Genomic DNA, 25,951 nt, shown 5'->3' with positions numbered 1-25,951 from the left:
TCAGTCGGACAATATACACGACTGTGGCTTACATCAGCCATCAAGGGGGAACAGAAGTTCCCTAGTGATGTTAGAAGTCTTACAATAATTCACTGGACAGAGACTCACTCTTGTCTATCAGCTATCCATATCCCAGGTGTTGAGAACTGGGAGGTGGATTTTCTAAGTCGTCAGACTTTTCTTCCGGGGGAGTGGGATTTCCTTCGGAGGTCAAGACCAAGCAGGAGAGGGCTTTGGTGTTTTTGACAGCGCCTGCGTAGCCACGCGGGACCTGGTATGCAGATCTGGTGGACATGTCATCCTTTCCATCACGGCCTCTGCTTCTGAGACAGGTCCCTCTACTTCAGGGTCCTTTCAACCATCTAAATAGAATCAATCTGAGATGGACTGCCTGGAGACTGAACGCTTGATGTTATCAAAGCATGGCTTCTCCGAGTTAGTCATTGATACCTTAATACAGACATGAAAGCCTGTCTCTAGGAAATTTGAACATAGATATGGTGTAAATATCTGATTGTTATGAATCCAAGGGTTACTCATGGAGTAAAGCCTGGATTCCCAGGATATTATCTTTTCTCCAAGATGTTTTTGAGTAAAGGGTTGTCAGCTAATTCCTTAAAAGGGACAGATTTTTACTCTGTCTATTTTTTTGCACCAGCGTCTGGCAGGTATTCTAGACGTTCAGGCATTTGGTCAGGCTTTGGTTAGATCCAAGCCTGTGTTTAAAGCTGTTGCTCCACCATGGAGCTTAAACCTGGTTCTTAAGGCTCTTCAAGAAGTCCCGTTTGAACCTTTTTTGTTCCATAGGTATCAATCTTTATCTTGGAAAGTTCCTTTTGGGTAGCTATTTCCTCGACTCGTAGAGTCTCCAAGTTATCTGTGTTACAATGTGATTCTCCTTATCTGGTCCTTCGTACGGATAAGGTAGTCCTGCGTACCAACCTGGGTTTTTTCCTAAGGTGGTATCTAACAAGAACATCACTCAAGAGATAGTTGTTCCATGCTTGTATCCTAATCCTTCCTCAAAGAAGGAACGTCTATTACACAATATTGGACGTGGTTTGTGCTTTAAAGTTTTACTTACAAGCTACTACAGTTTTCATCAAACGTTCACCTTGTTTGTTGTCTATTCTGGACAGAGGAGAGGTCAAAAGACTTCAGCAGCCTCTCTGTCTTTTTGGTTAAAAAGCATAATTCATTTAGCTTATGAGACTGCTGGACAGCAGCCTCCTGAAGGGATTGCAGCTCATTCTACTAGAGCTGTGGTTTTCACTTGGGCCTTTTTTAAATGTGGCTTCTGTTGAACAGATTTACAAGACGGAGTCTTGGTCTGCGCTTCCTACTTTTTCAAATTTAACAAATTTGATACCTTGCTTCTTCGGAGGCTATTTTTGGGAGAAAGGGTTTTTTTACAGGCAGTGGTAACTTTCGTTTAAGTACCTGCCTTGTCCCTCCCATCATTCGTGTACTTTAGCTTTGGTATGGGTATTCCATAAGTAATGGATGATCCGTGGACTGGATACACTTAACAAGAGAAAACATAATTTATGCTTACCTGATAAATTTATTTCTCTTGTAGTGTATCCAGTCCACGGCCCGCCCTGTCACTTTAAGGCAGGTAATTTTTTCATTTGAACTACAGTCACCACTGCACCCTATGGTTTTTCCTTTCTCTGCATGTTTTCGGTCGAATGACTGAATATGGCAGTTAGGGGAGGAGCTATATAGCAGCTTTGCTGTGGGTGCAAGTTCCTGTTGGGAAGGAGAATATATTCCATAAGTAATGGATGATCCGTGGACTGGATACACTACAAGAGAAATAAATTTATCAGGTAAGCATAAATTATGTTTTTATCCTTAATTATAGTCATGGCTAACGATCCCAGGTCCATTAAAATTCTTTCCCACAATGTTAAGGGGTTTAACTTCCCCCAGAAAAGATCTAGGGCAATGAGAGAATTCCATAGACTCAAATGTGACATTGTCCTACTCCAAGAGACTCATTTTAAGAAAGTTAGGGAACCCTTACAGTCCCTTAGGAAATTCAGACAAGTCTTCCTTTCCTCACACTCAACAAAACACAACGGAGTGGGAATTTTAATTAGAAAACGGATCCCTTTCCTTCTCACCGACATTTTTAGGGATAGGGAGGGCAGATTGTTGGTCATCACTGGCAGACTTTTTAACAAAGTCATTACTATTGCTAATATTTACGCTCCTAACTCTAGCCCTACACAGGTTTTCCTCCAGTCCTGTAATACAATTTCTGATTTCACCAGGGGCAGCCTAGTGGTGGGGGTAACTTTAACATGGTTTTTGACCCTATTCTTGATTGCTCATCTGGATCTTCCTCTGTTCCTCAGAGAACTCTAAAACTAATTAAGTCTTCCCTGTCAAAATTAAATGTACATGATGCCTGGAGGATATATCACCCTCAAGAAAAAGATTATTTGTTCTATTCGTATCCCCACAGAAATTACTCCCGTATTGATTATTTGCTGATAGATGTTACTAGCTTAGCCCTAGTTCAGTCATCTGAAATTTCCCCCATAACTTGGTCCGATCACGCCATGATTAGTTGTTCACTGAAATGGCCCACGTCGCAGAGACAGGACCGCACTTGGAAATTAGATGAATCTTTATTGTCTGACCTTATGACTAAATTACAAATAAATGAAAAGCTCGAAACAAATTTCAGATTAAATTCCACTCCCGGGGTTTCCCCTCTCCATATATGGGAGGCGCATAAGTGCGTTATTAGAGGGGAACTAATAGCGATTACGGCTGCGAAAAACTCCCTAGTACCTAAAAATATACTAGAAGAATTGGAAAAATTACAAGACTCCCATAAGAGACACCCCCAGGTTCACTCACTATTGGAACACATCCAACACAAACAAAAGCAGTTAGATCTTCTCTTGGGTGGGGAGGCCAAGCGAAGGGCTCTCTTTCTTAGGAGATTCTACGAGGGGGGGGAAACAAGCAGGGTAGACTATTGGCGAGGCTTTTGCGCAATAGATCCTCTAAAAGTTATATTATGTCTATAAAAGATGCCGGAGGGAATGTCTGGTACACTTCTACTGATATAGCTAACAATTTCAGAACATACTATGAAGACCTCTATAATATACATAGAAATACTGCTCCACCCACACTCCCGGCTATCACAGAGTACCTGGCATCTCTTAAGTTGCCCTCCCTGTCCACAGACCAAAAATCTGATCTAGAATCCCCTTTCACCTTAAAGGAACTTCAGACGGCCATTCTGTCTTTTCCCTCTGGTAAAGCTCTGGGACCAGACGGATTCGGACACGCATACTACTCCAGATTTCATGACGTCCTGCCCCCCCCCCCCTTTTATCACACTTCTCTGATGGCGGCAACTCCTCCTCCCCCCCCCCCCCTGTCCCTCCAGACGCATATATCAGTGATCTCAAAACCAAATAAGCCCCAAGACCTCATCCCTAATTACAGACCAATATCCCTTTTGAACGCGGACATTAAGATTTACGCTAAAATGTTGTCTAAACTAGACTAAACAGTTATCTCCCACATTTAATCCATCAAGACCAGGTCGGCTTTGTCCCCTTCAGAGAGGCAAGAGATAATACAATCCGCAATCTTCATCTTCTCTGGCACTCACCCACACTCTCTCTAAGATATACTCTATCTTAACCCAACCTCCCCCATGCAATTTGCCCACATCTATAGAATCTTGGGAGAGGGTATTAGGAGTCATTATTCTCCCCCAAATGGCATCCTCCATGTTTATCAACACTAAAACGTCCTTGTCATCTGCAGGGCTATTAGAAATTAACTATAAAATTCTTCATAATTGGTACCTCACCCCGAAACGCCTGCATAAGATATTTCCCACAACTAATAATCGCTGCTGGCGCTGTGGCCATGTGGGTAGTGGCATGGGCCACATGTGGTGATGGTGTAACGGTGTCAACTCCTTTTGGAGAGACCTTATTGGGGAAATAGAAAGGATTTTCCAGATAGCAATACCCTTAGACCCATTATTACTTCTCTTGAATAAAAGTATCAAACTCCCTTCCAAGGCCCACATTATATTGTTTCGCATTTTTACAAATAGCGCCAAATCACTTATCGCTAAAAACTGGAAAGCTCCAGATCCACCTGATTTAACACTATGGAAGGCAAAAGTCTCAGACCTCTTAGAATTAGAATACAGATCGTTCAGGCTAGATACTAGAGATCACTTTATAATTGCACAAGACATGTGGGATCAATATTTAAAATTAAATCAAACCCCCTACACTCTTATTTTGCACTAATACCTTTTATTAAATATATTCATGGTAAAAAAGCATCTTCATTATGTTATTGGAATCTGACCTTATATACTTTATAAAATGTTACAGCTGGAGCAGTAACCAGGCCGACATGGCTACCTTTTATTTCTTTTTCTGTTATTTAGTTTTTCTTTTAGCCTTCTTAACTCTGTAAGAAAACAGATATTATTGTTTGGCAATGTTTATCATATTGGAACGTTGTGTTCTTTTCTTGGCAAGTTTGTATTTGCTTATACAATTGTGTGTACTTTTTTTTTATACCCTCTCAATAAAAAGAACTTGGAATAAAAGTAAAGAAAAACTATACATTTAAAAAAAACCTTTATGGGCTATATAAATAGATCTACAAAACATTTATGCAAAGAAAAAATGAGTGTATAATGTCCCTTTAAGTGTCCACAGTCTTTTTGGTGTGGAGACTGAAACCGGTAGAGGTGGGGTTAATATTCCCGCCAGAGGTTTGTTTGGGCGCCTTTTCGCAGACTCCATTGTCGGATCTGACTTACGCTATTTTTTCTTTTATGAAAAAATGGATTTTTTTCCTTGTAAGTGTATGCTAGGCCATATTGTTTTGTGTACTACTAGGGCTCTGATTGCACTTGTAATAGGACTTATTAGGTTGCTTTGATTGGCGGTCTTTTAAGCCGTGTTGGAATTTACAATTTTATTGTGTATAAACTCCCTTATAGATCTCTATAAGGCATTTGGGCTCAGCTTGTCCTCATTTTAATTTCTCTTAATTTGTAGGAGATAATATGCTCCTTTTATTATGAATTTTTTGGTAATGTCTGCCATCTAGTGGCAGTTTTTGGTATATTAAGCATGAAATATTCTTAGCTTACTAAGTGCCCTCAATTATACTTATATTTCTTTCATGTAATTAGCAAGAGTCCATGAGCTAGTGACGTATGGGATATACATTCCTACCAGGAAGGGCAAAGTTTCCCAAACTTTGCCTCCTATGGAGGTGGTGAAGTAAGTTTGTGCTAGATTCTACGTTGATATGCGCTCCGCAGCAGCTTGGAGCCCGGTTTTCCTCTCAGCCTGCAGTGAATGTCAGAGGGATGTGAGGAGAGTATTGCCTATTTGAATTCAATGATCTCCTTCTACGGGGTCTATTTCATAGGTTCTCTGTTATCGGTCGTAGAGATTCATCTCTTACCTCCCTTTTCAGATCAACGATATACTCTTATATATACCATTACCTCTACTGATTCTCGTTTCAGTACTGGTTTGGCTTTCTACTACATGTAGATGAGTGTCCTGGGATAAGTAAGTCTTATTTTCCGTGACACTCTAAGCTATGGTTGGGCACTTTTATATAAAGTTCTAAATATATGTGTTTAAACATTTATTTGCCTTGACTCAGGATGTTCAACGTTCCTTATTTCAGACTGTCAGTTTCATATTTGGGATAATGCATATGAATAAATAATTTTTTTCTTACCTTAAAATTTGACTTTTTTCCCTGTGGGCTGTTAGGCTCGCGGGGGCTGAAAAGGCTTCATGTTATTGCGTCATTCTTGGCGCAGACTTTTTTGGCGCAAAAAAAAAAATTCTGTTTCCGGCGTCATACGTGTCGCCGGAAGTTGCGTCATTTTTTTTAACTTTTTTTGCGCCAAAAGTGTCGGTGTTCCGGATGTGGCATCATTTTTGGCGCCAAAAGCATTTAGGCGCCAAATAATGTGGGTGTCTTTTTTTGGCGCTGAAAAATTTGGGCGTCACTATTGTCTCCACATTATTTAAGTCTCATTATTTATTGCTTCTGGTTGCTAGAAGCTTGTTCACTGGCATTTTTTCCCATTCCTGAAACTGTCATTTAAGGAATTTGATCAATTTTGCTTTATATGTTGTTTTTTCTATTACATATTGCAAGATGTCCCAGATTGACCCTGAGTCAGAAGATACTTCTGGAAAATCGCTGCCTGGTGCTGGATCTACCAAAGTTAAGTGTATCTGCTGTAAACTTGTGGTATCTGTTCCTCCATCTGTTGTTTGTAATGAATGTCATGACAAACTTGTTAATGCAGATAATATTTCCTTTAGTAATGTTACATTACCTGTTGCTGTTCCATCAACATCTAATACTCAGAGTGTTCCTGTTAACATAAGAGATTTTGTTTCTAAATCCATTAAGAAGGCTATGTCTGTTGTTCCTCCTTCTAGTAAACGTAAAAGGTTTTTTAAAACTTCTCATTTTTCAGATGAATTTTTAAATGAACAGCATCATTCTGATTCTGATAATGATTCCTCTGGTTCAGAGGATTCTGTTTCAGAGATTGATGCTGATAAATCTTCATATTTATTCAAAATGGAATTTATTCGTTCTTTACTTAAACAAGTCTTAATTGCATTAGAAATAGAGGATTCTGGTCCTCTTGATACTAAATCTAAACGTTTAGATAAGGTTTTTAAATCTCCTATGGTTATTCCAGAAGTTTTTCCTGTCCCTGGTGCTATTTCTGAAGTAATCTCCAGGGAATGGAATAATTTGGGTAATTCATTTACTCCTTCTAAACGTTTTAAGCAATTATATCCTGTGCCATCTGATAGATTAGAGTTTTGGGACAAAATCCCTAAGGTTGATGGGGCTGTCTCTACTCTTGCTAAACGTACTACTATTCCTACGGCAGATAGTACTTCCTTTAAGGATCCTTTAGATAGGAAGATTGAATCCTTTCTAAGAAAAGCTGACTTATGTTCAGGTAATCTTCTTAGACCTGCTATATCTTTAGCGGATGTTGCTGCAGCTTCAACTTTTTGGTTAGAAGCTTTAGCGCAACAAGTAACAGATCATAATTCTCATAGCATTGTTAATCTTCTTCAACATGCTAATAACTTTATTTGTGATGCCATCTTTGATATCATTAGAGTTGATGTCAGGTTTATGTCTCTAGCTATTTTAGCTAGAAGAGCTTTATGGCTTAAAACTTGGAATGCTGATATGTCTTGTAAGTCAACTTTGCTTTCCCTTTCTTTCCAGGGCAATAAATTATTTGGTTCTCAGTTGGATTGTATTATCTCAACTGTTACTGGAGGGAAATGAACTTTTTTACCACAGGATAAAAAATCTAAAGGTAAATTTAGGTCTAATAATCGTTTTCGTTCCTTTCGTCACAATAAGGAACAAAAGCCTGATCCTTCATCCACAGGAGCGGTATCAGTTTGGAAACCATCTCCAGTCTGGAATAAATCCAAGCCTTTTAGAAAAACAAAGCCAGCTCCCAAGTCCACATGAAGGTGCGGCCCTCATTCCAGCCCAGCTGGTAGGGGGCAGATTACGATTTTTCAAAGAAATTTGGATCAATTCAATTCACAATCTTTGGATTCAGAACATTGTTTCAGAAGGGTACAGAATTGGCTTCAAGATAAGGCCTCCTGCAAAGAGATTTTTTCTTTCCCGTGTCCCAGTAAATCCAGTGAAGGCTCAAGCATTTCTGAAATGTGTTTCAGATCTAGAGTTGGCTGGAGTAATTATGCCAGTTCCAGTTCTGGAACAGGGGCTGGGGTTTTATTCAAATCTCTTCATTGTACCAAAGAAGGAGAATTCCTTCAGACCAGTTCTGGATCTAAAAATATTGAATCGTTATGTAAGGATACCAACATTCAAAATGGTAACTATAAGGACTATCCTGCCTTTTGTTCAGCAAGGGCATTATATGTCCACAATAGATTTACAGGATGCATATCTGCATATTCCGATTCATCCAGATCACTATCAGTTTCTGAGATTCTCTTTCCTAGACAAGCATTACCAGTTTGTGGCTCTACTGTTTGGCCTAGCTACATCCCCAAGAATTTTTACAAAGGTTCTGTCTGTAATCAGAGAACAGGGTATTGTGGTATTTCCTTATTTGGACGATATCTTGGTACTTGCTCAGTCTTCACATTTAGCAGAATCTCATACGAATCGACTTGTGTTGTTTCTTCGAGATCATGGTTGGAGGATCAATTTACCGAAAAGTTCATTGATTTCTCAGACAAGGGTAACCTTTTTAGGTTTCCAGATAGATTCAGTGTCCATGACTCTGTCTCTGACAGACAAGAGACGTCTAAAATTGATCTCAGCTTGTCGAAACCTTCAGTCTCAATCATTCCCTTCGGTAGCCTTATGCATGGAAATTCTAGGTCTTATGACTGCTGCATCGGACGCGGTCCCCTTTGCTCGTTTTCACATGCGACCTCTTCAGCTCTGTATGCTGAACCAGTGGTGCAGGGATTACACAAAGATATCTCAATTAATATCTTTAAAACCGATTGTTCGACACTCTCTGACGTGGTGGACAGATCACCATCGTTTAGTTCAGGGGGCTTCTTTTGTTCTTCCGACCTGGACTGTAATTTCAACAGATGCAAGTCTGACAGGTTGGGGAGCTGTTTGGGGGTCTCTGACAGCACAAGGGGTTTGGGAATCTCAGGAGGTGAGATTACCAATCAATATTTTGGAACTCCGTGCAATTTTCAGAGCTCTTCAGTCATGGCCTCTTCTAAAGAGAGAATCGTTCATTTGTTTTCAGACAATGTCACAACTGTGGCATATATCAATCATCAAGGAGGGACTCACAGTCCTCTGGCTATGAAAGAAGTAGCTCGAATACTGGTATGGGCGGAATCCAGCTCCTGTCTAATTTCTGCGGTTCATATCCCAGGTATAGACAATTGGGAAGCGGATTATCTCAGTCGCCAAACGTTACATCCGGGCGAATGGTCTCTTCACCCAGAGGTATTTCTTCAGATTGTTCAAATGTGGGGACTTCCAGAAATAGATCTGATGGCTTCTCATCTAAACAAGAAACTTCCCAGGTATCTGTCCAGATCCAGGGACCCTCAGGCGGAAGCAGTGGATGCATTGTCACTTCCTTGGAAGTATCATCCTGCCTATATCTTTCCGCCTCTAGTTCTTCTTCCAAGAGTAATCTCCAAGATTCTGAAGGAATGCTCTTTTGTTCTGCTGGTGGCTCCAGCATGGCCTCACAGGTTTTGGTATGCGGATCTTGTCCGGATGGCCTCTTGCCAACCGTGGACTCTTCCGTTAAGACCAGACCTTCTGTCGCAAGGTCCTTTTTACCATCAGGATCTCAAATCCTTAAATTTAAAGGTATGGAGATTGAACGCTTGATTCTTAGTCAAAGAGGTTTCTCTGACTCTGTGATTAATACTATGTTACAGGCTCGTAAATCTGTATCTAGGAAGATATATTATCGAGTCTGGAAGACTTACATTTCTTGGTGTCTTTCTCATAATTTTTCCTGGCATTCTTTTAGAATTCCGAGAATTTTACAGTTTCTTCAGGATGGTTTGGATAAAGGTTTGTCTGCAAGTTCCTTGAAAGGACAAATCTCTGCTCTTTCTGTTCTTTTTCACAGAAAGATTGCTAATCTTCCTGATATTCATTGTTTTGTACAAGCTTTGGTTCGTATAAAACCTGTCATTAAGTCAATTTCTCCTCCTTGGAGTTTGAATTTGGTTCTAGGGGCTCTTCAAGCTCCTCCGTTTGAACCTATGCATTCATTGGACATTAAATTACTTTCTTGGAAAGTTTTGTTCCTTTTGGCCATCTCTTCTGCCAGAAGAGTTTCTGAATTATCTGCTCTTTCTTGTGAGTCTCCTTTTCTGATTTTTCATCAGGATAAGGCGGTGTTGCGAACTTCTTTTACATTTTTACCTAAGGTTGTCAATTCTAACAACATTAGTAGAGAAATTGTGTCCTAATCCTAAGAATTCTAAGGAGAGATCATTGCATTCTTTGGATGTAGTTAGAGCTTTGAAATATTATGTTGAAGCTACTAAGAATTTCCGAAAGACTTCTAGTCTATTTGTTATCTTTTCCGGTTCTAGGAAAGGTCAGAAGGCCTCTGTCATTTCTTTGGCATCTTGGTTGAAATCTTTAATTCATCATGCTTATGTCGAGTCGGGTAAAATTCCGCCTCAAAGGATTACATCTCATTCTACTAGGTCAGTTTCTACTTCCTGGGTGTTTAGGAATGAAGCTTCGGTTGATCAGATTTGCAAAGCAGCAACTTGGTCTTCTTTGCATACCTTTACTAAATTCTACCATTTTGATGTGTTTTCTTCTTCTGAAGCAGTTTTTGGTAGAAAAGTACTTCAGGCAGCTGTTTCAGTTTGATTCTTCTGCTTATAATTTCAGTTTTTTTCATTATAAGATTTAAACTTTATTTTGGGTTTGGATTATTTTCAGCGGAATTGGCTGTCTTTATTTTATCCCTCCCTCTCTAGTGACTCTTGCGTGGAAGATCCACATCTTGGGTAGTCATTATCCCATACGTCACTAGCTCATGGACTCTTGCTAATTACATGAAAGAAAACATAATTTATGTAAGAACTTACCTGATAAATTCATTTCTTTCATATTAGCAAGAGTACATGAGGCCCACCCTTTTTGTGGTGGTTATGATTTTTTGTGTAAAGCACAATTATTCCAATTCCTTATTTTTTATGCTTTCGCACTTTTTTCTTATCACCCCACTTCTTGGCTATTCGTTAAACTGATTTGTGGGTGTGGTGAGGGGTGTATTTATAGGCATTTTGAGGTTTGGGAAACTTTGCCCCTCCTGGTAGGAATGTATATCCCATACGTCACTAGCTCATGGACTCTTGCTAATATGAAAGAAATGAATTTATCAGGTAAGTTCTTACATAAATTATGTTTTTATATATAATGGTTTACCCTGTCTGGTACAGGGACCCCATGTGTTAAGCTCTCTCTTATGAGGAGATTTTTAATAGGTCCGTATCATATATAGTATTCCTTTTTATGTATGGGGACTTATTTCAACGTGTTTTGTTCATGCAATTTTTATTTCCTTGAATTTGTATAGACATAGAATTATATATTTTTACCTCATATTGAGGCGACGCTTGTTATGTCTGACATGTATGGTTTGTCTTATACTCAGTTTTCTTCTATGTTTAAAAAAAAAGTACCTCAGACAGAGCAACAGGCTGAGATAGGTTTAACATCTGAAGTCTCAGGATTGTTCCTAGACATTACTGTGACAGTTTCCTGTCCTCAAGGGTGAGCCTTTAAGAATAATCTCCTTCATTGAGATATTTGCTTTTGTCTTAAATTTTTGTCTTAAATTTGAATCTATTGAACTGAAGTATTCCAAGAAGCATCCTGCTAAGTCCCAGATCACTGGGTTGTGGACCAAGTAACCTTGTGGTTAGCTTGTGGCTTTGCAACTCAAAGGTTGTTAGTTGGAATCCAGCTGCTTGCGCTGGATGTTCCTTTTTTTTTTTTTTTTTTTTTTTTTTTAAGTATTCTCTAGGATACTGTATAGGATTCAAATCTTGTCCTCCCCGAGGCAGATTTCTCCTATCAAATTTTTTTTTCTACAATCCAATTAAAGAGACCTTCTTTATCTTTATAAGGACTTATCCCTGGGAGTGATTGTTCCCGTGGAGGAACAGGGTCAAGGTTTCTATTCAAAATCTTTTGTGGTTCCTCAAGAGGGACCTTTTTATCCCATTCTAGACCTAAAGTGTCTCAGGAAGGCCTGAAGACAAAATGGAAACTATTTGTTCCATTTTTTCCTTAGTACAGTAAGATCAGTTTATGTCTACCATAGATCTGAAGGATGCTATGTTCCCTTTCTCAAGGTACATCTCCAATTCCTTCGGTTTGCCTTTCTGGACAAAATTTTCCAGTTTGTTGCTCTTCCGTTTGGCCTTGCCACAGCTCCCAGAATCTTCACAAGGGTTCTGGGGGTTCTATTGGTAGTAGCCAGATCCCACTGAATTTCCGTGGCACTTTATCTAGATGACAGTTTGGTTCAGGCGTCATCTTTTCATCTAGCACAATCTCATACAGAGATGTTGTCGTTTTTTTTTGTTTTTTGTTTTTCTACGTTCCCAATGGGGGGAAGGTGAATCTGGAAAAGAGTTCTTTAGTTCCAAATACAAAAATGTGTTTCCTAGGGACAATAATAGTCTCTGCCATGAAGATTTTTCTGTCTGACGTCAAAATCCAAACTTCTTGCTTCCTGCCTTTCTCTCCAATCTGCCTTTCGTCCATCAGTGGCTCAATGCATGGAGGTGACTGGTCTGATGGCTTCCATGGACATCATTCCTTTTGCTCGGTTCCATCTGTGACCAAGGCAGCTTTACATGCTCCGTCATTGTAACGGAGACATTCCGATTTATCGCAGAGAATAAATCTGGACCCCCTAACAAGGGACTCTCTCTCGTGGTGGATGTCACAGGAACATCTGTCTCTGGGCACTTGCTTCCTGAGACCTTCCTGGGGGATTGTGACTACGGACGCCAGCCTGTCAGGCTGGGGAACTCTTTGGGGTTCTTTGAAGGCTCAGGGCCTGTGGTCTTGGGACGAGTCTTCTCTTCCCATAAACATGCCCTGTCAGCGTGGCCTCAATTATCTTTAGTCCAGTTTATCAGATTCTAGTCGGACAACATCACCTCAGTGGCTTACATCAACCACCAGGGAGGGACTCTGAGTTCCTTGGCCATGTAGGAAGTGACTCGCATTCTGCAGTTCTGCTGTTCTGTTTGATTATAACGATAATAATGCACTTTATGATCACTTATGTTTTTGTTCTGATAGCGGTTTTGTATAGAAAGTCATGTTGATATTATTGTTGGTTGTTATTTTGTATCTGTGATGTAATGGCTTTTCTATATTTTTCACCCACTGATAAGCATCCAATCACTTATTAGGATCCTATTGCCGATCCCACCATCCAATAGGCATTGATTGATGTCGTGGGTGTGCAATCTGCAGATGGTTTGATTGGCTACCTGAGGGTTTTAAATAGAGCAAGATTTTATTATGTAGTATACAGCTTGATGAAACAGCAGTTTGTGCCGAGAAACGCGTTGCTGTGCAACATTTTTATATTTTAATTAATCCACTTTTTATCTGAACCTTGCTCTTCCTCTATTATTGGATATATACTTGGGAGCCCGCATTACATAGACTTATCGTAAGTGCTACTACACTACTGGCTGTGTTCCTTTTGCTGCTACCGGAAGCTGTGACATCACTGGAGACGAACCCCTTTGTGGCCCAGATGCTCTGTTGGATTGTTTGAGTGAGCCGACCGTCTCTATAACTTTGGTCCGTGTTGTATTGCACTGGATGTGCTTCTCTGTTTGTGAGTACCTTTTTCTACTGCTGCTACCCGCTATTGCATTGTTTTTGAGTTATTGTCTTATAGGACTCGTTATTTTCTGCTTGGAGATTGTTCGGCTAGTTCTGTCTAGACATGGTTTTTCTGAAGCGGTCATTGATACTATGCTTAAGGCTCGCAAACTTGTTGCTCGCATGATTTACCATAAGGTATGGCGTAAATAGCTTTATTGGTGCGAATCGAAGGGTTTCTCCTGGAGCCTGGTGACGATTCCCTGGATTTTGCTTTTTGCACAAACGTCTGGCAGACTTACCAGATGTTCAAGCCTTTGTTCAGGCCCTGGTTAGAGTCAGGCCTGTGTTTAAACCTGTTGCTTCTCTGTGGAGCCTTCATCTAGTTCTTAAAGTTTTGCAGTAGGCTCCGTTTGATCCGATGCATTCTTTTGATATAAGATTGTTATCTTTGAAGAAATAGCAAGTAGAAACAAAACCTTCTGTGTGATTCCCCGTACCTTATTTTTCATGCAGATAAGGCGGTCCTTCGTACTAAATTGGGTTTTCTACCTAAGGTGATGTTGGATCAAAACTTTAATCAGAAAATTGTTGTTCCTCCTTTTTGTCCTAATCCTCCTTCTCAAAAACAACGTCTTTTTCATATCTTGGATGTTGTGCGGATGCTAAAATGTTTCTTACAAGCTACTTAATATTTTCTGCAATCTTCTGCCCTGTTGTTTTCTCTGGAAAGCGTAAGGGTCAGAAGACCACTTCTACTTCTGTCTCTCTGGTTGAGAAGTTTGATTCGTTTGGTTTATGAGACTGCTGGACAGCAGCCTCCTGACAGAATTACGGCTCATTCCACTAGGGCTGTGTCCTCTTCTTGGGCTTTCAAAAATGAAGCTTCTGTGGAACAGATTTGCAAGGCAGCAACATGGTCCTCTCTGATTACTTTTTCAAAATTCTACAAATTTGATACTTTTGCTTCGGCCGAGGTTTCTTTTGGGAGAAAGGTTCTTGAAGCTGTGGTGCCTTCTGTTTAGGTCCTCCTTCCTTTTTTTTTTTCTCCCTCCCTGTTCATTGTGTCCTCTAGCTTAGGTATTGGTTCCCACTAGTAATTGGAATGACCTTGTGGACTCTCCATGTCATAGGAAGGAAAACAAAATGTATGCTTAACGGATAAATTTATTTCCGTACATGAAGAGTCCATGACCCCTCCCTTTTTTTCTCATTATAATTTGGCAGATTTTTCTGTAAACCTCAGGCACATTTTCAGCCTTGTTTCCTCCTTTTCCATTTCCTTCAGCTGAATGACTGGGGGTTATGGGTAAGGCAGTTACACTTGACAGCTTTGCTGGGGTGCTCTTTGGCTCCTCTTGCTGGCCTGGAGTTGAATATCCCACTAGTCATTGGAATTACGCTGTGGACTCTCCGTGTTCTGGAAAGACGCTTACATTTTCTTTTTTTGTGAATCAGAGCATACCATTTTAAAGTTTCCCATTTACTTCTATTCTGTGTTTAAAAAGGTACCAAGGTAGGTATCTAGAGCACTGCATGGCAGGAAATAGTGCTGCCATCTAGTGCTCTTGTATATGGATAACGTTCTTGCAAAACTCCTGCCATATAGTGCTCCAGAAATGGCTCTTCTCCTAAGCTTACATCCATGCTTTTCAACAAAATCATTAAGTTGTTTAAAATCGCATCATCGATCTATGAAAGAAAATTTAAGTTTCATATCCCTTTAGGTCTTGGTCTGCTGATATGTTTTCTAAGATCAGACTGCTTACTCTCCCTTTTTCAAAGTAAATTTCTGGACCTTGATTGGATGCTATTATTGCCCATTATTGGTGGGGGGGGGGGGGTAAGGGAGTTTCTCTGCCCCAGGATAAGTAATCTAAGGAGTAAGCTTAAATCTGCAGTGCGTTTTCGTATCTTTAGTCAATCTAAGGCTCAGAAAAATTTGCCCTGTGCGCAGAGTTCTGGCTACTCCAAATCCTCCTGTAAGTCAGGACTCTTCTTGATCCAAAAACAGTCCAAGAAGTATACCCCAGCTCCCATGAAGGTGTGGCCCCCATACCAGATAAGCCTTTAATAGGGGGCAGATTGAGTTTTTGAGGCTTTGGAGAGATCTTTTCAGGATCATTGGGTATTGCAAATCATTGTCAGGCAACCTACCTAATCTGAATTGCCTCCACTATTTAGCGTCAGGTAGGAGTTACTCCAGAATAGGAAGTTATCATAATGTAGAAGTCCAGAATAGGCCAGTAGTAAAAAAACAATCGGGCAGCACAGGACAAACTCGGCAGACAAAAACTAGGTCAAGGCAAAGCCAGGATCGGCAACACTCAGACAAACTGAGTACAAAATGATCTGGCAGAAGAGGTCCAAAAATGGGTAATCCAAAGTCAGTATCCAACAAACTGTAAACAAAGTCACCACACAACTAGAGCATAATTCCATAATCTGGCAAAGGGAAACAGAAAGTTAGGCATTAAATAGGCAGGCTGTGATTGCCATTTGTTCACAGCTGCTGACAGTTGGAGCTAGAGAAGCCACAAAAACACAAGTCCGCTATAACAAAATCCGGCAAAAGCACAGACATATTATTGTTATTATTATTATCATTTATTTGTATAGCGCCGACAAATTCCGTAGCGCTGATAATATAGCACAATGACAAGGCAACTGCCAAGCACCTCAGCAGCCCCGGTTCGCCTCAGGGCATGATATGGCGACCAACAAGGAACAATAATTTCCCTGTGGTATCGAATACGTTTTCGTTCAAGGTTTCCTCTGGGAAGATTCTTCCTGACTCTAGTGCCTTAAGATCCTTTAGAGGCCCAAGTTTTCTTGGCTTCTGCAAGAGATTTTGAATTAATGGGAGTTTGTTGGAGAAAAACTTCTAAAAAAGCTAACTCCTCAGATGTGTCTCTTCTGGTTTTTGTAATAGATTCCTTGACTGCCTTTGTCTCCGATATATCAGCACAGACTGAAGCTGCAGCAGTCCTGTGCCCTTCAGCAGCCAAATCTTCTCCCTTCTGTAGCTCAGTGCATAGAAGTTGTGAGTCTCATGATGGCTGCCTCAGATGTAGTTTCATTTGCCAGATCATCTTCTGGCCCTCCAATTTGTGGCAGACTCTTCAGTCCTTGATTTAGTGAGCTTTCTTTATTTGACCAGTGTGGATAGTAATCCCCACAGATGCCAGCCTCTTAGGTTGGGGTGCAGTCTGAGGAACTCTGAGAGCGCAGGGTGTTTGGTCTCCTCAGGTGGTAAGGTTACCAATAATTATAGAACTCTGGTCAATCTTCAGAGTTGGCCTTACCTCAGAAACAAATATTTTCTGAGATCCCAGTGAAAGTCTCAGCAGTGGCATATGTCAATCATCAGTGAGGAACTCAGTTCCTTTTGAAGTTTGGCAGAAATCCTGCAATGATGCTGCTCTGCCCTTTACATTTCGGGTATGAACATTTGAGAAGCAGACTGTCGCCGATCTCTCCACCCAGGTTAATGGTCTCTGAATCTGGAAGTTTTCAACCAAATTGTGAGAGCTTTGGTGTCTGCCAAGTTCTGCTGGCTGTATAGTAAGGTCCTGCCTTCACTGTTGGTCTCTCCCCTCCAAATTGACGGTCTTTCAGGCTCCACAACTTGGGTTTTGATTTCTACATGTGATCACTCTCACCATCTGATGAAAGAAAAGAAAATTCTGCTTAACTGATAAACTATATATTTTGTAAAGGTTTAATTTAAACAGGTGATTTACTCTAGTGTGAAGAGCAGATGTGTGATAGTAACGTTAAAAACAATTTTTTTTTTTTACAAACTTTGGAGCGGTACAGTCCGTAAAAATGACAATCTTGTTATGGTGGAGGGTAAGTGTTGCTAGCACTAGCTCCAAACACATTCTCTCATTCGCAAAAGAGCGCATGCATGCTGTAGAAATCTATAGAGGTGAACAATCCCCAGGCTGAACCATACACTGAAGTAAGAAAAAATTATAAAATCTGACAAGAAATGTTGGTCTTAATTTGTTTTGTTTTTTCCTCCACTAGTGCAAAGGAATCAGGAAGGAGCAACTCCCCTGTTGAAATGGAAACTAGCACAGGACCTTCAGATCCACTGAGTGTGAACGCATCAGCACAAACTGAAAGTGAGTTATTACATTTTATACATCAGGCTTGTTCAACTTAAAAGGAACATTAAACACAGTAGATTAGCATAATCAATAAATGCATAATAAAAAGGCAATGCAGAAGCAATTAGTTAGAATTTAAAACTAGTAGTAGATTCTTCTTTTTTTATGACAAATGTCATGTGACAGCCAATCACAAATGCATATATGTATATCACGTGAATCTTACACATGCTCAGGTGTGCATATAAAAATATTTTGCACATTTAGATAATAGAATTGAAAAGTTGTGTCAAATTGTGTGCGCTGTATCAATCATGAAAGTTTAATTTTGACTTGACTGTTCCATCAAGGCCCCTTGGTCTGCGGTGCAGCTCTAAGCCATTTTATTAGGCGCACTTGGAGGCACTTAAACCAGTGTTTTAGTATTTTAAAGAGGAATAGGTCAAAAGTGTGAGTATAATGGCTTGGGACCAATGCCACCACTGGCCCTTCATATGAAAAGTTTTGCACCCCGGATTTATGCATTCATAGTCACTAGCACCATGGAAAAACAGGCAAATATTGTGAAGAATACACTGGTATGTCAATTGATGACAAATTACTAATTTTAAGGGTGTTTTTTTGTTTTTATTAATGTTTCCTTCCTAAGATAGGGAGAGTTCACGACTTCATTCCCTACTGTTGGGAAATAAAACACCTGGCCACCAGAAAGAGGCAAAGACACCCCAGCCAAAGGCTTAAATATCCCTCCCACTTCCTCATTACTCCAGTCATACTTTGCCTTTCGTCACATTAGGAGGTGGCAGAAGATTCGGAGAGTCCTGATAAAGGATATCTGCCCTTTGAGCTAGGACTGGAGTTTTAAGTAGTCATGTCAACCTCAGTGAGTATTGATGAAAGTTAGTCTGGAGATGCAAGGAAAGTTTTTCCTGCGAAACCATCCCAGACTACTGCTAACAGCTCCTAAGCAATCAGTGTTGACGATTTTCACTGCCTGCTTTCTCTCACTCAGGTCCATGTCAGGAGCACTGCTATATAAGACTGTCGCACTTGAGAAGCTGTGTTCTGTTCCACAGCATGGATCCTTTAGGTAAGATAGTTTAAATTTTTACACATAAAACACTATAACAGGGTCGCAGTATGGCTCCTTTATACCTTGATAGGATCAAGGGTTAATATACTCTGAAGGCGGTTTATTGAACAGTTGGGGTTAATTAATCAGTGTGTTATTTTTTTACATGCTGCTTTGTGTGATTGTTTTCTTTCTAATGACACGGTAAGTCCACGGATCATCATTAATTACTGTTGGGAATATCACTCCTGGCCAGCAGGAGGAGGCAAAGAGCAGTGCCTTTTCGTCTTCTGGGGCTGGGAGACTGGCACTAAAGGGTTTGAAATAGCTCCTTATCTGCAACTTCTTATATGGGACATATATCCTTTAGAAGGATATCTGAGGCAGTCTGTAGGCACTTGATGGTGACACTACTAGGGGTTAATAAGAATCCCCTGTATTTATATTTGGGCTCTTATATATTCATGTTAGGTCTCCTAGGGGGTTAATGTCTCCTCTAACTAATTTTTATTTATCCCTTTATGCTTGTGGAGACATTGTGTTAACTTTTTACACTCTATAGCGCAGTAATAAGTGTACCTAGTGCGTTTCAGTGTTAATAGAGAGGACGCGATTACGGTGCTTTTTAGACCCTCCCTTATGTGTAGCGTGTTCGCGCGCTTTTGCGCTCAATGTTGGGGGAATCTTGTCTTATGAATCCTTTCATTGAGAGGGGTAGATGGTTGTTCTCTTGGTTTTTGAGACATTAATAGTTTCTTCAGCTGGTTAATGAAGCGTGATGCTAGAACGGATGTTCGCGCTTCATTACCATGCTGCTGAGGTGTCCCCGCCTCCTTCACTGTGAGCGAGATGTGGCGCCATGTTTTTTCCTCCCCTCTCCTTGTAATCCTGCAACTCTGTTTACTCCGGTTGCGGTCGGAGTTGGTTTTTCATCCCTCAGTCTGTTTGTGTAAGAGCGGTCCTGTGTGGGACGGTTTTTAAAAAAAAAAAGTTTTTGAGGAATATTTTGCTATTAATAAAATGATGGGGAACTTTAGTTTTTATTTAATAGCCTCATCTCCCTGATTCTATTATATATTTCTTTCATGTAATTGGCAAGAGTCAATGAGTTAGTGACGTATGGGATATATATTCCTACCAGGAGGGGCAAAGTTTCCCAAACCTCAAAATGCCTATTAATACACCCCTCACCACACCCACAATTCAGTTTTACAAACTTTGCCTCCCATGGAGGTGGTGAAGTAAATTTGTGCTAGATTTCTACGTTGATATGCGCTTTGCAGCAGGCTGAAGCCCGGTTTTCCTCTCAGAGTGCAGTGAATGTCAGAGGGATGTGAAGAGAGTATTGCCTATTTTAATACCATGGTCTTCCTCTAGGGGATCTATTTCATAGGTTCTCTGTTATCGGTCGTAGAGATTTCTTCTCCTACCTCCCTTTTCAGATCGACGCTATACTCTTATATACCATTACCTCTACTGATTCTCGTTTCAGTACTGGTTTGGCTATCTACTATATGTAGATGAGTGTCTTCGGGTAAGTAAGTCTTATTTTATTTATGACACTCTAAGCTATGGTTGGGCACTTTATATGTAAAGTTCTAAATATATGTGTTTAAACTTATATTTGTCATGATTCAGGATAATCAGTGTTCCTTCTTTCAGACTGTCAGTTTCTTTTTTTGGAAAAATGCATATGAATTAAATATTTCTTCTGTTAAGTGTGATCAGTCCACGGGTCATCATTACTTGTGGGATATTAACTGCTCCCCTACAGGAAGTGCAAAAGGATTCACCCAGCAGAGTTGCCATATAGCTCCTCCCCTCTACGTCACCCCCAGTCATTCTCTTGCACCCAACGACTAGATAGGATGTGTGAGAGGACTATGGTGATATATTTAGTTTTTATATCTTCAATCAAAAGTTTGTTATTTTATAATAGCACCGGAGTGTGTTATTCCTTCTCTGGTAGAATTTGAAGAAGAATCTACCTGAGTTTTTCTATGATTTTAGCCGGAGTAGTTAAGATCATATTGCTGTTTCTCGGCCATCTGAGGAGAGGTAAACTTCAGATCAGGGGACAGCAGGCAGATTAATCTGCAAAGAGGTATGTAGCAGTTTATTATTTTCTGACAATGGAATTGATGAGAAAATCCTGCCATACCGTTATAATGTAAACTCAGCCTTGAATGCAGTAGATGTAGCTGATATCAGGCTGTCATGTATGTATATTTTACACTTCAGTTTTCTGGGAAATGGTACTTCTCTGGCTTTTAAACTGTATACATAGACTTAACCTATTTTGCAGGGACTTGCAATAGGTTTTAAATGACAATTAATTATTGAGGTAAAACGTTTTTTTGCTGGCATGTAAAAACGTTTTTTTCTCTGAGGTACTGGGTGAAAAAATGTTTTGGGCACTTTTTTTCCACTTGGCAATAGTTTTGATTTAAATTAGAGCAGTTCACTGATCCCTCTCACTGTTATGTGTGTGGGGGAGGGGCCATTTTGGTGCTTTCACTATGCATCAGAAAAACTCAGTCAGAGGTTCATTTTCTTCCTGCATGATCCGGTTCATCTCTACAGAGTTCAGGGATCTCAAGAGTCTTTTTTTGAGGGAAGTAATCATTCACAGCAGAGCTGTGCTGATTGTATTGACTGTGATATAAAAAACGTTTATTTGTGTATTTTTTTCTGCTGCCTGGGTTAGTTATCATTTGCTGAGGGGAACAATCCTTTGCTAAAACTGTATATTCTGACAAAGATTGATGCTATAACTTAATTATTTTATCTGTTATAATATTTTCTGTGCTTCTTAAAGGCACAGTTCGTTTTCATATTATTTGTAAATTACTTTGAAAAGTATTTCCAAGTTGCTGTTTATTTGCTAGTGTGTTAAACATGTCTGATTCAGAGGAATATCTCTGTGCTATATGTGTTAATGCCAAAGTGGAGCCCAATAGAAATTTATGTACTAAATGTATTGATGCTACTTTAAAAAATAGTCAATCTGTACAAATTGAACATATTTCACCAAACAACGAGGGGAGAGTTATGCCGACTAACTCGCCTCACGTGTCAGTACCTGCATCTCCCGCTCAGGAGGTGCGTGATATTGTAGCGCCGAGTGCATCTGTGCGGCCATTACAAATCACATTACAAGATATGGCTACTGTTATGACTGAATTTTTGGCTAAACTACCAGAACTAAGAGGTAAACGTGATCACTCTGGGATGAGAACAGAGTGCGCTGATAATGCAAGGGCCATGTCTGATACTGCGTCACAGTTTGCAGAACGTGAAGACGGAGAGCTTCATTCTGTGGGTGACGGTTCTGATCCAAATAAACTGGACTCAGACATTTCAAATTTTAAATTTAAGCTTGAGAACCTCCGTGTGTTACTAGGGGAGGTATTAGCGGCTCTGAATGATTGTAACACAGTTGCAATCCCAGAAAAAATGTGTAGGTTGGATAAATATTTTGCGGTACCGACGAGTACTGACGTTTTTCCTATACCTAAGAGACTTACTGACATTGTTACTAAGGAGTGGGATAGACCCGGTGTGCCTTTCTCACCCCCTCCTATATTCAGAAAAATGTTTCCAATAGACGCCGCCACACGGGACTTATGGCAAATGGTCCCTAAGGTGGAGGGAGCAGTTTCTACTTTAGCTAAGCGTACCACTATCCCAGTGGAGGATAGCTGTGCTTTTTCAGATCCAATGGATAAAAAATTAGAGGGTTACCTTAAGAAAATGTTTGTTCAACAAGGGTTTATATTGCAACCTCTTGCATGTATTGCGCCTGTCACGGCTGCAGCAGCATTTTGGTTTGAGTCTCTGGAAGAGACACTTCAATCATCCACACTAGATGACATCACACACAAACTTAAATTCCTTAAGTTAGCTAATTCATTTATTTCAGATGCCGTAGTACATTTAACTAAACTTGCGGCTAAAAATTCAGGATTCGCCATTCAGGCACGCAGAGCTCTGTGGCTAAAATCCTGGTCAGCTGATGTTACGTCTAAATCTAAATTGCTTAATATTCCTTTCAAAGGGCAGACCTTATTCGGGCCCGGCTTGAAAGAGATTATTGATGACATTACAGGAGGTAAAGGTCATGCCCTGCCTCAGGACAAGGCCAAAGCCAAGGCTAGACAGTCCAATTTTCGTTCCTTTCGTAATTTCAAAGCAGGAGCAGCATCAACTTCCTCTGCACCAAAACAGGAAGGAGCTGTTGCTCGCTACAGACAAGGCTGGAAACCTAACCAGTCCTGGAACAGGGGCAAACAGGCCAGAAAACCTGCTGCTGCCCCTAAGACAGCATGAATTGAGGGCCCCCGATCCGGGACCGGATCTAGTGGGGGGCAGACTTTCCCTCTTCGCCCAGGCTTGGGCAAGAGATGTTCAGGATCCCTGGGCGTTAGAAATCATATCTCAGGGATACCTTCTGGACTTCAAATCCTCTCCCCCAAGAGGGAGATTTCATCTGTCAAGGTTGTCAACAAACCTAACAAAGAAGGAAGCGTTTCTACGCTGCGTACAAGATCTTTTATTAATGGGAGTGATCCATCCAGTTCCGCGGTTGGAACAAGGACAAGGGTTTTACTCAAATCTGTTTGTAGTTCCCAAAAAGAGGGAACCTTCAGGCCAATCTTGGATTTAAAGATCCTAAACAAATTCCTAAGAGTTCCATCGTTCAAGATGGAAACTATTCGAACAATTTTGCCCATGATCCAAGAGGGTCAGTACTTGACCACAGTGGATTTAAAGGATGCTTACCTTCACATACCGATTCACAGAAGTCATTACCGGTATCTAAGGTTTGCCTTTTTAGACAGGCATTACCAGTTTGTAGCTCTTCCATTCGGACTGGCTACGGCTCCAAGAATCTTCACAAAGGTTCTGGGCACTCTTCTGGCGGTACTAAGACCGCGAGGAATTTCAGTAGCTCCGTACTTAGACGACATACTGATACAAGCTTCAAGCTTTCAAACTGCCAAATCTCATACAGAGATAGTACTGGCATTTCTAAGGTCGCATGGATGGAAAGTGAACGAAGAGAAAAGTTCTCTCTTTCCACTCACAAGAGTTCCCTTCCTGGGGACTCTGATAGATTCTGTAGAAATGAAGATTTACCTGACAGAGGACAGGTTAACAAAACTTCAAAATGCATGCCGTGTCCTTCATTCCATTCAAGAGACCAGAAATTCTCTTCTATGGTGGCTTTATCGGCCACATCTGTCCAGGGGAATGCCATTCAGCAGGCCAGACTGGTCAATTGTAACAACAGACGCCAGCCTACTAGGTTGGGGCGCTGTCTGGAATTCTCTGAAGGCTCAGGGACTATGGAATCAGGAGGAGAGTCTTTTTCCAATAAACATTCTGGAATTGAGAGCAGTCCTCAATGCTCTTCTGGCTTGGCCCCAGTTAGCAACTCGGGGGTTCATCAGGTTCCAGTCGGACAACATCACGACTGTAGCTTATATCAACCATCAGGGAGGGACAAGAAGCTCCCTAGCAATGATGGAAGTATCGAAGATAATTCGCTGGGCAGAGTCTCACTCTTGCCACCTGTCTGCAATCCACATCCCGGGAGTGGAGAACTGGGAGGCGGATTTCTTAAGTCGTCAGACTTTTCATCCGGGGGAGTGGGAACTTCATCCAGAGGTCTTTGCCCAAATACTTCCACGTTGGGGCAAACCAGAGATAGATCTCATGGCGTCTCGACAGAACGCCAAGCTTCCGCGCTACGGGTCCAGATCCAGGGATCCGGGAGCGGTCCTGATAGATGCCTTGACAGCACCATGGACCTTCAGGATGGCTTATGTGTTTCCACCTTTCCCGATGCTTCCCGATGCTTCCTCGATTGATTGCCAGAATCAAACAGGAGAAAGCATCAGTGATTCTAATAGCGCCTGCATGGCCACGCAGGACTTGGTATACAGATCTGGTGGACATGTCATTCTGTCCACCTTGGTCGTTACCTCTGAAACAGGACCTTCTGATTCAGGGTCCTTTCAAACATCAAAATCTAACTTCTCTGAAGCTGACTGCTTGGAAATTGAACGCTTGATCTTATCAAAGCGTGGTTTTTCTGAGTCAGTTATTGATACCTTAATACAGGCTAGGAAGCCTGTCACCAGAAAGATTTACCATAAAATATGGCGTAAATACCTATATTGGTGCGAATCCAAAGGTTACTCTTGGAGTAAGGTTAGGATTCCTAGGATATTGTCTTTTCTACAAGAAGGTTTAGAAAAGGGGTTATCCGCTAGTTCCTTAAAGGGACAGATCTCAGCTCTGTCCATTCTGTTACACAAGCGTCTGTCAGAAGTTCCAGACGTTCAGGCTTTTTGTCAGGCTTTGGCCAGGATTAAACCTGTGTTTAAAGCTGTGGCTCCACCATGGAGTTTAAACCTTGTTCTTAACGTTTTACAGGGTGTTCCGTTTGAACCCCTTCATTCCATTGATATAAAGTTGTTATCTTGGAAAGTTCTATTTTTAATGGCTATTTCCTCGGCTCGAAGAGTCTCTGAATTATCAGCCTTACATTGTGATTCTCCTTATTTGATTTTTCACTCGGATAAGGTAGTTCTGCGTACTAAGCCTGGGTTCTTACCTAAGGTAGTCACTAACAGGAATATCAATCAGGAGATTGTTGTTCCATCCTTGTGCCCAAATCCTTCTTCGAGGAAGGAACGTCTTTTGCACAATCTGGATGTAGTTCGTGCCCTTAAATTTTATTTACAGGCAACTAAAGATTTTCGACAAACGTCTTCCCTGTTTGTCGTTTACTCTGGTCAGAGGAGAGGTCAAAAAGCTTCTGCTACCCCTCTCTCTTTTTGGCTTCGTAGCATAATTCGTTTAGCTTATGAGACTGCTGGACAGCAGCCTCCTGAAAGAATTACAGCTCATTCCACTAGAGCTGTGGCTTCCACTTGGGCCTTTAAGAATGAGGCCTCTGTTGAACAGATTTGCAAGGCTGCAACTTGGTCTTCGCTTCATACTTTTTCCAAATTTTACAAATTTGACACTTTTGCTTCCTCGGAGGCTATTTTTGGGAGAAAGGTTCTTCAGGCAGTGGTTCCTTCTGTATAAAGAGCCTGCCTATCCCTCCCGTCATCCGTGTACTTTTGCTTTGGTATTGGTATCCCACAAGTAATGATGACCCGTGGACTGATCACACTTAACAGAAGAAAACATAATTTATGCTTACCTGATAAATTCCTTTCTTCTGTAGTGTGATCAGTCCACGGCCCGCCCTGTTTTTTAAGGCAGGTAAATATTTTTTAAATTATACTCCAGTCACCACTACACCCTTGGC

The 25,951-nt window shown here is 40.9% G+C and overlaps 1 protein-coding gene across 1 annotated transcript in view; it reads left to right on the top strand.

The window, feature by feature from the left end:
* PPP6R3 (protein phosphatase 6 regulatory subunit 3) overlaps positions 1-25,951 on the top strand; it is a gene marked incomplete in the record, with an annotated part of 489,908 nt that overhangs the window by 340,210 nt on the left and 123,747 nt on the right. The window contains 1 exon segment of the mRNA XM_053720450.1: positions 17,470-17,567. Coding sequence (XP_053576425.1) covers positions 17,470-17,567 — 98 coding nt within the window.

This window comes from Bombina bombina, chromosome 7, assembly GCF_027579735.1.
Source record: "Bombina bombina isolate aBomBom1 chromosome 7, aBomBom1.pri, whole genome shotgun sequence".
In the NCBI taxonomy this organism is placed as follows: Eukaryota; Metazoa; Chordata; class Amphibia; order Anura; family Bombinatoridae; genus Bombina; species Bombina bombina.
Note: the sequence above shows the minus strand (reverse complement) of the source record. Positions and strands in the feature narration are given on the sequence as shown.